General features: G+C 46.8%; 1 protein-coding gene across 3 annotated transcripts in view; it reads right to left on the bottom strand.

Moving 5' to 3' along the window:
* Positions 1-14,781, bottom strand: part of LOC139383748 (protein Smaug homolog 1-like) — a 91,723-nt gene that overhangs the window by 19,568 nt on the left and 57,374 nt on the right. Inside the window, exons 4-10 of one of the 3 annotated variants that reach the window (XM_071128306.1) lie at positions 6,767-7,114; positions 5,183-5,293; positions 4,216-4,325; positions 3,762-3,848; positions 2,488-2,734; positions 1,734-1,819; positions 1,419-1,537 (exon numbers count right to left, since the gene is read on the bottom strand). In XM_071128306.1, coding sequence (XP_070984407.1) covers positions 1,419-1,537; positions 1,734-1,819; positions 2,488-2,734; positions 3,762-3,848; positions 4,216-4,325; positions 5,183-5,293; positions 6,767-7,114 — 1,108 coding nt within the window. The remainder of the gene's footprint in view (positions 1-1,418; positions 1,538-1,733; positions 1,820-2,487; positions 2,735-3,761; positions 3,849-4,215; positions 4,326-5,182; positions 5,294-6,766; positions 7,115-14,781) is intronic. The other 2 variants (XM_071128307.1, XM_071128308.1) reach the window with 2 other exon arrangements.

Below are 14,781 nucleotides of genomic sequence, written 5' to 3'. Positions count from 1 at the left end.
GTTCGTGCGCGTGCGTCACCCTCTCTCTCCGTTCGTGCGCGTGCGTCACCCTCTCTCTCCGTTCGTGCGCGTGCGTCACCCTCTCTCTCCGTTCGTGCGCGTGCGTCACCCTCTCTCTCCGTTCGTGCGCGTGCGTCACCCTCTCTCTCCGTTCGTGCGCGTGCGTCACCCTCTCTCTCCGTTCGTGCGCGTGCGTCACCCTCTCTCTCCGTTCGTGCGCGTGCGTCACCCTCTCTCTCCGTTCGTGCGCGTGCGTCACCCTCTCTCTCCGTTCGTGCGCGTGCGTCACCCTCTCTCTCCGTTCGTGCGCGTGCGTCACCCTCTCTCTCCGTTCGTGCGCGTGCGTCACCCTCTCTCTCCGTTCGTGCGCGTGCGTCACCCTCTCTCTCCGTTCGTGCGCGTGCGTCACCCTCTCTCTCCGTTCGTGCGCGTGCGTCACCCTCTCTCTCCGTTCGTGCGCGTGCGTCACCCTCTCTCTCCGTCCGTGCGCGTGCGTCACCCTCTCTCTCCGTCCGTGCGCGTGCGTCACCCTCTCTCTCCGTCCGTGCGCGTGCGTCACCCTCTCTCTCCGTCCGTGCGCGTGCGTCACCCTCTCTCTCCGTCCGTGCGCGTGCGTCACCCTCTCTCTCCGTCCGTGCGCGTGCGTCACCCTCTCTCTCCGTTCGTGCGCGTGCGTCACCCTCTCTCTCCGTTCGTGCGCGTGCGTCACCCTCTCTCTCCGTTCGTGCGCGTGCGTCACCCTCTCTCTCCGTTCGTGCGCGCGTGTCACCCTCTCTCTCCGTTCGTGCGCGCGTGTCACCCTCTCTCTCCGTTCGTGCGCGCGTGTCACCCTCTCTCTCCGTTCGTGCGCGCGTGTCACCCTCTCTCTCCGTTCGTGCGCGCGTGTCACCCTCTCTCTCCGTTCGTGCGCGTGTGTCACCCTCTCTCTCCGTTCGTGCGCGTGTGTCACCCTCTCTCTCCGTTCGTGCGCGTGTGTCACCCTCTCTCTCCGTTCGTGCGCGTGTGTCACCCTCTCTCTCCGTTCGTGCGCGTGTGTCACCCTCTCTCTCTCCGTTCGTGTGAAGGTGTCACCCTCTCTCTCTCCGTTCGTGTGAAGGTGTCACCCTCTCTCTCTCCGTTCGTGTGAAGGTGTCACCCTCTCTCTCTCCGTTCGTGTGAAGGTGTCACCCTCTCTCTCTCCGTTCGTGTGAAGGTGTCACCCTCTCCCTCCGTTCGTGTGCGTGTGTCACCCTCTCTCTCCATTCGTGTGCGTGTGTCACCCTCTCCCTCCGTTCGTGTGCGTGTGTCACCCTCTCTCTCCGTTCGTGTGCGTGTGTCACCCTCTCTCTCCATGCGCGTGTGTTTCACCTTCTCTCTCTCTGTGACCGCCTCACCCTCTCTCTCTGTGCCTGTGTGTGTGCGCGCGGTCTATAACCTACCTCCTCTGTGCCCGGTAGCCGGCCATGTCCAAGAGGGTCTTCCTGGGGAAGGAGCGGATCAGCTTCTGCACCTGTTGTTTCCAGGACAACAGTCGCTTCTTCTGCGTCTCTGTGAATGCCTGCGGTTGGAGAGGGGGGTGAGAGGGGGAAGGAGGGGTTGCAGGGCCAAAGAGAAGGAGAGAGCATGACTCAGGGTTTGGCAGTCAGAACATAGAGACGCTCTAATGGGATACATTTCACCCTGGAGCTAAATAAGGGTCCGAAGAAGTGTATAAAGAAAAGTCTTGTCAGTTAGGTGTGTCTGTGCGTGTATACCTCGTGAAGAAGGCACTTGTCAATGAGCTGAAGGTAGGAGCTGATGTTCTCTTCGTCGGGCCTGGACACCAGGAGCTGTGTGCAAACTGGAGAGAGAAAGAGAGGAGAGAGTGAGGCAGCGGGACTTTGATGACACAGCGTGGGTTTGAGCGAAGAGGAAAGCTCAGGGGAAACCTGGCCCAACTGATTTCCATCTTCCACATTTGTTCTGATATGGCCACTGTTTGCTCAGCACGTAACACTGACATGGTAATTGAGAGGAAGGGAAGTCAAGAAACCAAAAGGCCCCCTACTAGAATGTTCCTTATACCACCCTTAAAAAGGGGCAATTTACTCCAAATGTTTTTCATTAGTCCACTTTTGATGCAGTCCCAAAAAGTGTGAATATCAGCATTAAAGTTTTCAAGATATATCGCTTTGTCTCCTGATGCCCAAAATTAAGTAAACGCAAAAAGCCTATAATGTTGTCTTTTGCGTCATCAGACTTTTCCAGGAAGTAGACACAGGCTAGCTCTGACGCTCTCATGTGCAAAATAATGATATTTTGAGACCACATCGATGGTGGACTGGTGAGCAAGATATGAAAATGGTTTTTAAAAATTTAAATACCCCTTTTATTTTGACCACATTGTGATCCCAGGTGTTCGGTTTCTTTCAGTGCAGTCTCTCAGCAGCACCTACAGCAAATGTGTTGTGCGTAGGACAACGTTACGTCAACTTCACTTCCCAACCTACGGGACTAGATCCTCTGTACCTTTGCCCATGACGCGGGTGAACTGGCCGGGGATGTCTCCCTCGGCGATGAGTGTGGTACCCGTCTCCCCCTCCCCTCCTCCCGGGGCGGCGCTGCTCTTCCCCTCTGGGCTCAACAGAGGCCTGTGTGCGGTCGAGGAGGGCGAGCTGGGGGACGACTCATCGCTGGCCACCGCCTTAATGGGCGTCAGGATCATCTGGTGGAGCTCGGCGAGAGGGCCACGCAGGTTACCGCCCTCCAACACATCCTGGGAGAGAGAGGGAGAGAGTGAAGGGGAAAAAGAATACAAGAAAGTGAGAGAGAGAGAAAGTTAAGAGTGACAAGAGAGAATAAAGGAATGAGAAAGGAAAGAGAGGTCACAAAGATGAGGGAAAAGAGAGTAGTGAAAAGAAAGGAGAAGGTAGGTTTAGCAGGGAGGAAGTCAAATCAGCATGATTCATATGAAGGCGCTTCTTTAACATCGAAGACGCACATCAGCGGCTGGTACGCGTGGAGGCCTGCAAGATGCTAAATGTGTTTATGCTAATTAACGGTCAATTACAGTGAGACCGGCAGTCTTTTGCATGACATTAACCGGTATACAAAATGTCATGACCACCACAGAACCTAGATGATACCAAAACAGTTCCGGACCGTTACAGTAAGGGAGGCAAATATACATATTCCTATTCAGAGGAGAAGCATTCTACAAGTCTATGTCAGAGTCCTCTCTACACCAGCAGCTGTCAGGTGGGCGACGGGATACCAGCCATGAGACGACGAGGGAAAGTAGTTCCAAAAATACACACACGTTTCGCTCCTATCCTGTCTGCTTCTCAACGTGAAAGGAGAGCTTCCAAGGGCCCTCACTTGGACATCTTCCTAGTATTGTTTTCACCAGTCTTTCCCACTACGTGCAGAGGGAAGGAAGAAGTCGAACAGAGGAAAAAGAGAACGAGCAACTGTCCTAACTTCAGTTGACTGACCCTTTAGAAAGGAAGTCAAAAGCTGATCCCATTTGTCCGCCTATTCTGCTCAATCCCAATCCCAAAAATCAACCCCTAGACCCTACGCACTCACAGATCTGAGAGGGTTTGACTGGTATAAGCAATATGGTAACAGCTCCACTTGTTCACAACGATATTGCTTATACTGTACCTATCAAATCCTCTTAGATTGCCACAAGTGCACAGGGTGTAGGATTTTAGAGGTTGATTTGGGATTGAGCCTCCAGACATTGTAGAAGCTTTGTGACAATTCACTCAACCTAAAAGTTGACAACTTGCACCGCTGACCTTCTCTAGGCAACGCAGCATTTTCTGACGCTCCTTCAGCTTCTGAATGCTGATCACTATCTTGTGCCGTGCCCCTTTGGTGACATTCTGCAGAAGAAAAACACAACAACATGTTAAATACACAGTGAAACTAATAATGAATAACTCAGTGTTGAAACTGAAAATGATTTGTACCTTGTCAGCTCTGGGATTTGAACTTGCAACCTTTCGGTTACTAGTCCAACGCTCTAACCACTAGGCTACCCTGCCGCCCTAATGATTTTTAACTTGTTATAAGCACGAATGAGCCGTTATAATGTCTTATTTGTAACGCTTAAAATACCGGTTCATGTCTATCAGCTCTTTGAAGGCAGTGACTTTCAATGCCCTAACATTTGCTGAGGCATTCCTAGTACATTTTCCTTAGGTATTCCCATAGTTAGAATAAGCCATCTATGCTCTGGTTACTACTGACCTGTGATTCCAGCTGCTGTTCGGTCAGTGACATCATCTCGTCATAAGTCATGGTGGAGAAGAGCGCCGCATATTTGTGGAGACGGAGGCTTTTCAGCCAGGCTGGCACATCTGTAGGCACACACACACACGTCAGACCAATGTCACATGTCTAGGGCACAGCTGGAGTAAGTCAGGGACCTATGACATCACAGATGGGGTAGTGTCCTCCTTTCTGGTAATCCCTCTCACCATTAAAACTGGCCTAATGGCTCAGGGGTGTCCCAAATGGCACCCTATTCCCTATTAAATACTTTACTTTAGACCAGGGCCCATAGAGCTCCGGTCAAAAGTAGTGCACTATATAATGTGGCATTTTGGAACCCTGCCACTCTAACCTTTCCTGTCAAGGCTGTGACGTAAACATTGATACAAGAGACCACCTCATATTTTGGTCGCTATCTGAGAGAGTTTTGGTTCTATGACCATTAGCTGACTAGAAGCGTAAAAAGGAAAATTATACCGCTCGCTATGGTTGTTGTGTGGTGAGAGTGCAAATGTCAATTCACTTAGCAGTCTTTCACTTTACTGCTTTAAAAATCATGTTTCATTGCCACTTCATAATTGGTAGCTACGGTGAAGTTAAGTTCAGGGTCATGTTCATTAGGCACCCAATGGAAGAAAATGGACTGAAACAGGGAGGGAACTACCTAGACTACGAAACACAAAATGTTCCGTTTCAGTTGCCAAACGTTTTCAAACATTGTGTGCCCTAATGAACATGACCCAGAAGACGACTTGGACGCTCTGTCAGTTATCTTTCGAGAATTCTACTTGTCAGAGGGGGATGTGGTGCCAAGAAACTTTACTGTACTGTATGCAGGCAGGCAGGCAGAGACTGTTACAATTTGAATGTCAGTCTGGATAAGGGGCATTTGCTGAACTAATACGTGTCAATGGTAGTGAGGGTCAAGCAGTGTTTCCCCTACCATTGTAAAGCTGGGGCAGGCCCCCCTGCCCAACTCTGTTGGTCCCCAGAGGGCCTGGATGTTGCTTTGGGGGCCTTTGCGCCACGCCTGGACAATAATCTAAGGGAAAGACTGGGGTAAAGAAGTGGGGAAACTTGTGAAAATGCTTCAGCCGGCATCAACTATAAAGCCCCCGACTGATGTTAAGTGATCAGGTCACACACACCATTTATGGAGTGATATTAATTCCAACATACATTTGATCTGAATTCATTCATTTTGAATTTGTATTCATAAATTGAATCAACTTGTGCAACGCAAAGTAAAAAAATATTGAATTCAAAATCAGAATACAAATTCTAAAATGATTAAATTCGGATAACATTTCTGTTGGCACTAATATCACCCCATACACCTTTCCTCAAAACCAAATAACCAAACAATTCACACAACTATCCCAATGAAAAACCAACATCGGCTTAAAACGAAAGTTAAGGCTATCACTCAACCAAAACCATCCTTTTCATGATGTCACGTACATTTGGCTTCAGGGTTATATGGGGTATATGAACCAGATGTCACTGTATGTCTGTGTCTGGTCCTGAGACTGAGCATGCGACAGGGTCTAAAAGAAAGCCACCCCTGAAAGATGTCATCGGAGACTGACTGGAGCATGTTTGCTTGTGTCCTGTCTGTGCCCCGCCGTTGCTACTGTAGTCAAGACTTATCCGAGCCCTTAACATGAGCGGTAGTGGTGCATAACAACTTAAAATACCATGCGACAGGTGTCTCGTTTCCTGTTGCCACGTTCACTCAAATATGTGCACAGACAAGACATCAGAGATGGGTCTAATAAATGATGAAACCATAGAATGTGATATTTTGAACTATGTACAAAAAAATAAAGAATAAAATCCACAAAGTACCATTGATGTGACCAATGTTGTGCTTTTCTGTAGGCTACATTCAGAATTGAGTGACAACAGATGGGATGTTCATTTCTATGAAAGGGAAGCTGGGGGAAGGGGTGGCTTGTGAACACCTGGAGAAAAGCAAGTTGCTTGTTTGAGAATTGATATTCTCCCATAATGTTTTCCAGGAACTTCTTTAAAACCATATGTTTGGTGTGTGAGGGACAGAAAGGAAGAGCAAGGAGGGAGATGTGGTTTATCGCAGGGTGAAGCTATCTGTTTTGTTTGGCCAGTTTTTTTTGTTGTTGTTGTGAAAGAACACTCATGACCCCTGGTAACCTCTGGATCAATTGTTGATTGATTGGTTTGGTTGCCCCCCCCCTCCCTCAATTACACCTCTTCAACATTAACCTCCTCAGACCAGGACAAAAGCTCTGTTGGACTGACACTGCGACTGATATTTAGAAGTTTTAACATTTTAAAATCAATGACCAGATCACTACACTACAAATCTAACTGCCAAAAGCAGGGGGGGGGGCAGCATTGGTCACCTCAAAACAAACAATCGATGAGGGACATGCTGAAGTGAACACCCTCCACTCCCCTAGTCACCAGCCCCCATGGCTGCCTCCTCCATGCTACTCTGTCCACTGTGCCTAAGCTACGCATGAAAGCGGTGGAGTACCGAACTCACCCCTCATGCAGCTGCCCTCCTCGTGGAATGTGCTGCTGCGGTGCAAGCCTCCTCCATCCTCCAGGTGCTCACTGCCGCCGCTGCCCGACGACGCTACGCTGCTCTGAGGGGAGAGGGGAGCGTGGTGAGGGTCGGTGGGGGCCAGCCCCAGCCCTCCTCCTCCTCCTCCTCCTCCTCCTCCCCGGGGACCGCGCAGGTCCTCCTGGGAGATCCAACCATGACCCAGGCCCAGGGCTTGGCCGCCCGACGAGGAGGAGGAACTGGCCAAGGAGCAGCCGCTCATCGGCGGGGTGAGGGACACCGAGCGCTTCAGGGGACTGTGCTGCCCGCCGCCACCGCCGGACAGGACTGCAAGATACACACAAGAGACAGGGGGAGGCCCAGACTGTTAGAAAGGGGCTCAGCGGTCTGTTTACCATGATACAACTACGACAACACACTGTGTTAGCTAGAGAACTAGTAGGGACATATGGACAGACAGGCATGGTGAGGCCCAGACCAGACATGAGCCTTAGCCCCCTGCTCAACTTTGATACTGTAATCAATGTAGTGATGACAACACCCATTCACAATACACGGTTCTCCAGCCAGAAGAAGTAGGCTAGTGGTGATGGAGCTCTAGTTAGAAGTGAAAGCAGCTTTTCAGTCAGAGCGTCTGGATTATGGAACACACAGCCAATCAGTGTGAGAGAGTACAGTACCGTTGCTAGCTTTCAGGAACGCCTGAAGAAGTGGCTAAAGGCAAACCAGTCATGTGAACATGAAGACACTTCGACTCAAGATTTCAGATACTGTAGGACCAAGAGACATTTAAACACTGATGTAATATTATAAATACATAGTCTATTGCTGTGTGTGTGTGTGTGTGTGTGTGTGTGTGTGTGTGTGTGTGTGTGTGTGTGTGAGATATACAGTTGAAGTCGGAAGTTTACATACACCTTACATACATTTAAACTCAGTTTTTCACAATTCCTGACATTTAATCCTAGTAAAAATTCCCTGTCTTAGGTCAGTTAGGATCACCACTTTATTTTAAGAATGTGAAATGTCAGAATAATAGTAGAGAGAATGATTTATTTCAGCTTTTATTTATTTAATCACATTCCCAGTGGGTAAGAAGTTTACATACACTCAATTAGTATTCGGTAGCATTGCCTTTAAATGGTTTAACTTGGGTCAAACATTACGGTAGCGTGTCCACAAGCTTCCCACAATAAGTTGGGTGAATTTTGGCCCATTCCTCCTGACAGAGCTGGTGTAAATGAGTCAGGTTTGTAGGCTTCCTTGCTCGCACACGCTTTTTCAGTTCTGCCCACAAACTTTCTATAGGATTGAGGTCAGGACTTTGTGATGGCCACTCCAATACCTCGACTTTGTTGTCCTTAAGCCATTTTGTTACAACTTTGAAAGTATGCTTGAGGTCATTGTCCATTTGAAAGACCCATTTGCGACTAAGCTTTAACTTCCTGACTGATGTCTTGAGATGTTGCTTCAATATATCTACCTACTTTTCCTGCCTCATGATGCCATCTATTTTGTGAAGTGCACCAGTCCCTCCTGCAGCAAAGCACCCCACAACATGATGCTGCCACCCCCGTGCTTCACGTTTGGGATGGTGTTCTTCGGCTTGGAAGCCTCCCCCTTTTTCCTCCAAACAAAACAATGGTCATTATGTCCAAACAGTTCTATTTTTGTTTCATCAGACCAGAGGACATTTCTCTATGAAACTATGATCTTTGTGCCCATGTGCAGTTGCAAACTGTAGTCTGGCTTTTTTATGGCGGTTTTGGAGCAGTGGCTTCTTCCTTGCTGAGCGGCCTTTCAGGTTATGTCGATATAGGACTTGTTTTACTGTGGATATAGATACATTTGTACCCGTTTCCTCCAGCATCTTCACAAAGCAGATGTCCTAACCGACTTGCCAAAACTATAGTTTGTTAACAATACATTTGTGGATTGGTTGAAAAACTAGTTATAATGACTCCAACCTCAGTGTACGTAAACTTCCGACTTCAACTGTGTGATATATATATATATATATCTCATATATATATATATATATGAGAGAGAGCGAGAGAAAGATACAAAATGATGTGAAAAACCCTTTCAAATTAGTGGATTCGTTGCTGACAGGTGTATATATAAAAAATAAAATTGAGCACACAGCCATGCAAGTGACTTTCAACGTAGCACAATCATAGGTTGCCAACATCAAATTTCTGCCCTGCTACAGCTGCCCCGGTCAACTGTAAGTGCTGTTATTGTGAGGTGGAAATGTCTAGGAGCAACAACGGCTCAGCAGCAAGGAGGCCACACAAGCTCACAGAAAGGGACTGCTGAGTGCTGAAGTGTTTAGCGCGTAAAACAATGTTCTCGGGTGCAACACTCACTACCGAGTTCCAAACTGCCTCTGGAAGCAACTTCAACACAAGAACTGTTCGTTGGGAGCTTCATGAAATGGATGTCCATTCTAGCAATGCCAAGCGTCAGCTAGAATGGTGACTTTGGACTCTAAAACAGTTGAAACGCGTTCTCTGGATTATTGAATCACGCTTCACCATCTGGCAGTCCGACGGACAAATCTGGGTTTGGCGGATGCCATGAGAACGCTACCTGCCCGATGCATAGTGCCAACTGTAAAGTTTGGTGGAGGAGGAATAATAGTCTGGGGCTGTTTTTCATGGTTCGAGCTAGGCCCCTTAGTTCCAGTGAAGGGAAATCTTAATGCTATAAGCATTCACTGACATTGTGGATGATTCTGTGCTTCCAACTTTGTGGCAACAGTTTGGGGAAGGCCCTTTCCTGTTTCAACATGACAATGCCCCCGCACACAAAGCGAGGTCCATACAGAAATGGTTTGTCGAGATCGGTGTGGAAGAACTTGACTGGCCTGCACAGAGCCCTGACCTCAACCCCATCGAAAACCTTTGGGATGAATTGGAACGCCGACTGCGAGCCAGGCCTAATCGCCCAACATCAGTGCTCGACCTCACTAATGCTTGTTTTATACATAGATATTTTAATAGTGTGTTACATTGTAGCATTGTATTGATGTACTGATGTTGATGGTTCTCCGCCCAGGGACTACAGATTAACTTTTGCTATAGCTAAATCTGGTGCAATGGCATGTTGTACATGGTCCCTGACAAATAAACAAAAAATAAGCATGCTGCATACTCAAAGTTGTGTGGTTAGGGGGCTAGCTACTGCGGGTGGGGTGGTGGTGGCGTAGGGTGTTATATTACGAGAATCAGAATCCCGCTTCGAGTCGATACAGCCTGCCTTGTGTTCAAACGGTTGTCTACCTTCTAACAACATTTCTGTAGTTAAGACGGAGACCTAGAGAATCACTCCTGATTAAAACAAACTTTCCCTCCTAAAAACTGATCCGAGGGCAGCTGGCTTTGAAACTTCAGCTTTCGCATTTAATAAACTGTTCCCCGGCCAGCCTCTGTGGAACTACATGGCAAAAGAGGCCGCTGGGCAAAGGGGCGGCAGGTAGCCTAGTGGTTAGAGTGTTGGGCCAGTAACCGGAAGGTTGCTAGACTGAATCCCCGAGCTGACAAGGTAAAAATCTGTTGTTCTGTTCCTAGGCCGTCATTGTAAATAAGAAATTGTTCTTAACTGACTGGCATAGTTAAATAAAAAAAATAGAAGCCAGGTCACACAAAACATGTCCCATTTGTGAGTGAGTGAGATATATATATATATATGTATATGTCACAGACCTTCCAGAAGAAGCTAGAGCGGGCACACTGGCTGAGAAGGCAAATGAGATGATGTACAGGAGAGCACTTTGTGCCGCCCGCCAGTCTCTTTCTCTCCCTATATGCGGCAACACTAACTGTGTTGGCCTGGCTATGTATAGGACTTCACGGGCTGATTTAAAATAGGTTCCCAGCTAACATTACATCCTCCAGTCCCTAAATATTAGCCATTTTCCTTACATACACTCTCCAAAGGCTACCTTACATGGGTAAGGGATGGGGCTGGGGAGGTACAGTGCGGTAAAAGATGGGGAGGAATGATTTTATGTGAAAATTATTATACCAAAAGGTGAGGACAACAATTAATCTGACAAAACTGAATCCAAACATTACTCTATTGATTTTACGTCTATTTTACATTTACTGTACTTTTCGCCGCATTTGTTGATAACTATATCTGAAAATACTCTGGATACCATGACAAGAATATTCCTGGAAAATGTGACTCGTTTCAGGAAACTAGTCATGTGTCGCACGTCACTACTTCACGAGAGGTATTTGAACACGTATTTGAAAGCTTTTTTTTTGTGGCAGAAATGCCTTTTGGAACATGTGAACTTTCACGTGCCTTAATAACAAACTTGTAATGCCATTTGTAAATACGGATACAATTATTAACTTACAAGCCTAGTTGGTTTAGCCACAGAAAAGTATGCCACCTTTAAATACGAATACAATTATTAACTTACAAGCCTAGCCGGTTTAGCCACAGAAAAAGTCAGAAACCTTCACGCTATCTATAATTGGCTGAGATAATAGATGGGCTGGACATCCCGAGAGATGAGTTGGATTGCAAGACACACACAATGGATTGGTCTGCCATGTAGCATGCTTCTGTCTATAACATGAGCTGCTCAGCGTGAGTAGACAATCCATTCAACTGCAGCTTTTTTGAAAGATAGCACGAAGAACTGCAATGAAGTTGATCGAGTTTTGAAATCAGCGGAATGCCCGGTGGAAGCAGAGTATGATAGCTAAGGAAATTCTGGCGTTTAATTGCAAATATGGGGTTGGAGGAGAAAAGAGAAAATACAGAAGGCTGTTGTATAAAATGGATTACATCTTCAAACTAAGGGCAAACATGGCATCCGTGACAGAGAGGGAGAAGCGTTCATCCATGTATATGGGTAAGAGTCTAGCTAGCTACATTTTCAGATCTTACATGTTTCTAATTTTGTCAGAAAATAATTTATTGCAAGTTATTGCGTACAGTTAGCCAGCCAAGTAAAATTAGGCGGCTGACACACTTGCTAACGTTACGTGTATAATCTGTGTAGTAACATTATTTGTATCTCAGAAAGCAATTTGCATTAGCAGTTATAGCCTAATGTTAGCTAGCTAGCTAACATTGAACCTAGTTAGTTAACTTTAGTTATCCGCAGATTCATGCATGGTAGTAACATTATGAGTTGGGATTACGGTTCATTTTTTAGCTAGCTAGCTACATGTCTAAACAAGGCGGCACTATGCAAGTAACCATTTCACTGTACTATTTACACCTTCTGTAACCTGGGCATGTGACAAATAAACGTTGACTATATTTGATATAGTGTGTGTTTACCAGAGACAGTAATGCGAAGAACAACATGACCAGCACCAAAGTCAAATTAGGATATAACGAGTGTCCAAGTTATAAAATCATGCGGCAGAATGCCCTGCTTTTATTTCGTCACACTCACAAGTTAACATTAACTTAACATTAGCTAGCTAGCAAACAATGTTTGAAGACAACTGTCTTCAAACATGTCAATAGAAGTAGTATAAACCAGCCTTTAGTCTGAAACTTTTGGTCGTTTAGTACATGGTCTCACATGTGAATCCTTTGAATTTTTTAAAATGTATTTCAACTTTATTTAGCCAGGTAGGCTAGTTGAGAACAAGTTCTCATTTGCAACTGCGACCTAGCCAAGATAAAGCATAGCAATTCGACACTTACAACAACAGAGTTACACATGGAATAAACAAAACATAGTCAATAATACAGTAGGAAAAAAAAGTATTTATACAGTGAGCGCAAATGAGGTAAGATAAGGGAGTTATAAGGCAATAAATAGGCCATGGTGGCAAAGTAATTACAATTAAACACTGGATTGGTAGATGTGAGGAAGTAGAATATGCAAGTAGAGATACTGGGGTACAAAGGAGCAAGATAAATAAATCAATCAATATGGGGATGAGGTAGTTGGATGGGCTATATTACAGGTGGGCTGTGTACCGGTGCAGTGATCTGTGAGCTGCTCTGACAGCTGATGCTTAAAGCTAGTGAAGGAGATGAGTCTCCAGCTTCAGCGATTTTTGCAGTTCGTTCCAGTCATTGGCAGCAGAGAACTGGAAGGACAGGCGGAATTGGCTTTGGGGGTGACCAGTGAGATATACCTGCTGGAGCGCGTGCTACGAGTGGGTGCTGCTATGGTGACCAGTGAGCTGAGATAAGGCGGGGCTTTACCTAGCAGAGACTTGTAGATGCCCTGGAGCCAGTGGGTTTGGCAACGAGTATGAAGCGAGGGCCAGCCAACGAGAGGGTACAGGTCGCAGCATGGCACTGTGATAGACTGCATCTAATTTGTTGAGTAGAGTGTTGGAGGCTATTTTATAAATTACATTGCCGAAGTCGAGGATCGGTAGGATGGTCAGTTTAACGAGGGTATGTTTGGCAGCATGAGTGAAGGATGCTTTGTTGTGAAATAGGAATCCGATTCTAGATTTCATTTCGGATTGGAGATGCTTAATGCGAGTCTGGAAGGAGAGTTTACAGTCTAACCAGACACCTAAGTATTTGTAGTTATCCACATATTCTAAGTCGGAGCCGTCCAGAGTAGTGATGCTGGACGGGCGGGCAGGTGCGGGCAGTGATCGGTTGAAGAGCATGCATTTAGTTTTACTTGCATTTAACACCAGTTGGAGGCAACGGAAGGAGAGTTGTACGGCATTGAAGCTTGTCTGGAGGTTAGTTAACACAGTGTCCAAAGGGCCAGAAGTATACAGAATGATGTCGTCTGCGTAGAGGTGGATCAGAGAATCACCAGCAGCAAGAGTCGACATCATTGATGTATACAGAGAAGAGAGTCGGCCCGAGAATTGAACCCTGTGGCACCCCCATAGAGACTGCAAGATGTCCGGACAACAAGCTCTCCGATTTGGCCAGGTCGATGAATACGGCTGCACAGTAATGTCTCTTATCATATCATTTAGGACCTTGAGCATGGCTGAGGTGCACCCATGACCAGCTCAGAAACCAGATTGCATAGCGGAGAAGGTACGGTGGGATTCGAAATGGTCGGTAATCTGTTTGTTGACTTGGCTTTCGAAGACCTTAGAAAGGCAGGGTAGGATAGATTTAGGTCTGTAGCAGTTTGGGTCTAGAGTGTCACCCCCTTTGAAGAAGGGGATGACCGCGGCAGCTTTCCAATCTTTGGGAATCTCAGATGATACGAAAGAGAGGTTGAACAGAATAGTGATCGGGGTTGCAACAACTTCGGCAGATAATTTTAGAAAGGGAGGTTCAGATTGTCTAGCGCAACTGATTTGTAGGGGTCCAGATTTTGCAGCTCTTTCAGGACATCAGCTATCCTGATTTGGGTGAAGGAGAAATGGGGGAGGCTTGGGCGAGTTGTTGTGGGGAGTGCAGGGCTGTTGACCTGGGTAGGGGTAGCCAGGTGGAAAGCATGGCCAGATGTAGGAAATTGCTTGTAGAAATTCTCAATTATCGTGGATTTATCGGTGGTGACAGTGTTTCCTAGCCTCAGTGCAGTGGGCAGCTGGGAGGAGGTGCTCTTATTCTCCATGGACTTTAGTGTCCCAGAAAAAGCTAGCCTTAGCTTTCCCAACTGCCTGTGTATATTGGTTCCTAACTTCCCTGAAAAGTTGCATATCACGGGGGCTATTCGATGCTAATGCATAACGCCACAGGATGTTTTTGTGCTGGTCAAGGGCAGCCAGGTCTGCTGAGAACCAAGGGCTATATCTGTTCCTCGTTCTAAATTTGAAAGGGGCATGCTTATTTAAGATGGTGAGGAGGGCATTTTTAAAGAATGACCAGGCATCCTCTACTGACAGGATGAGGTCAATATCCTTCCAGGATACCCGGGACAGTTTGATTAGAAAGGCCTGCTCGCAGAAGTGTTTTAGGGAGCGTTAGACAGTGATGAGGGGTAGTCGTGTGCCCGTGTTTACGGATTTGGGGTTGTCCCTGGTGGGTTCATTGATCATTTGTGTGAGATTGAGGGCATCAAGCTTAGATCGTAGGAT

Source organism: Oncorhynchus clarkii, chromosome 25, assembly GCF_045791955.1.
Source record: "Oncorhynchus clarkii lewisi isolate Uvic-CL-2024 chromosome 25, UVic_Ocla_1.0, whole genome shotgun sequence".
Taxonomy (NCBI): Eukaryota; Metazoa; Chordata; class Actinopteri; order Salmoniformes; family Salmonidae; genus Oncorhynchus; species Oncorhynchus clarkii.
Note: the sequence above shows the minus strand (reverse complement) of the source record. Positions and strands in the feature narration are given on the sequence as shown.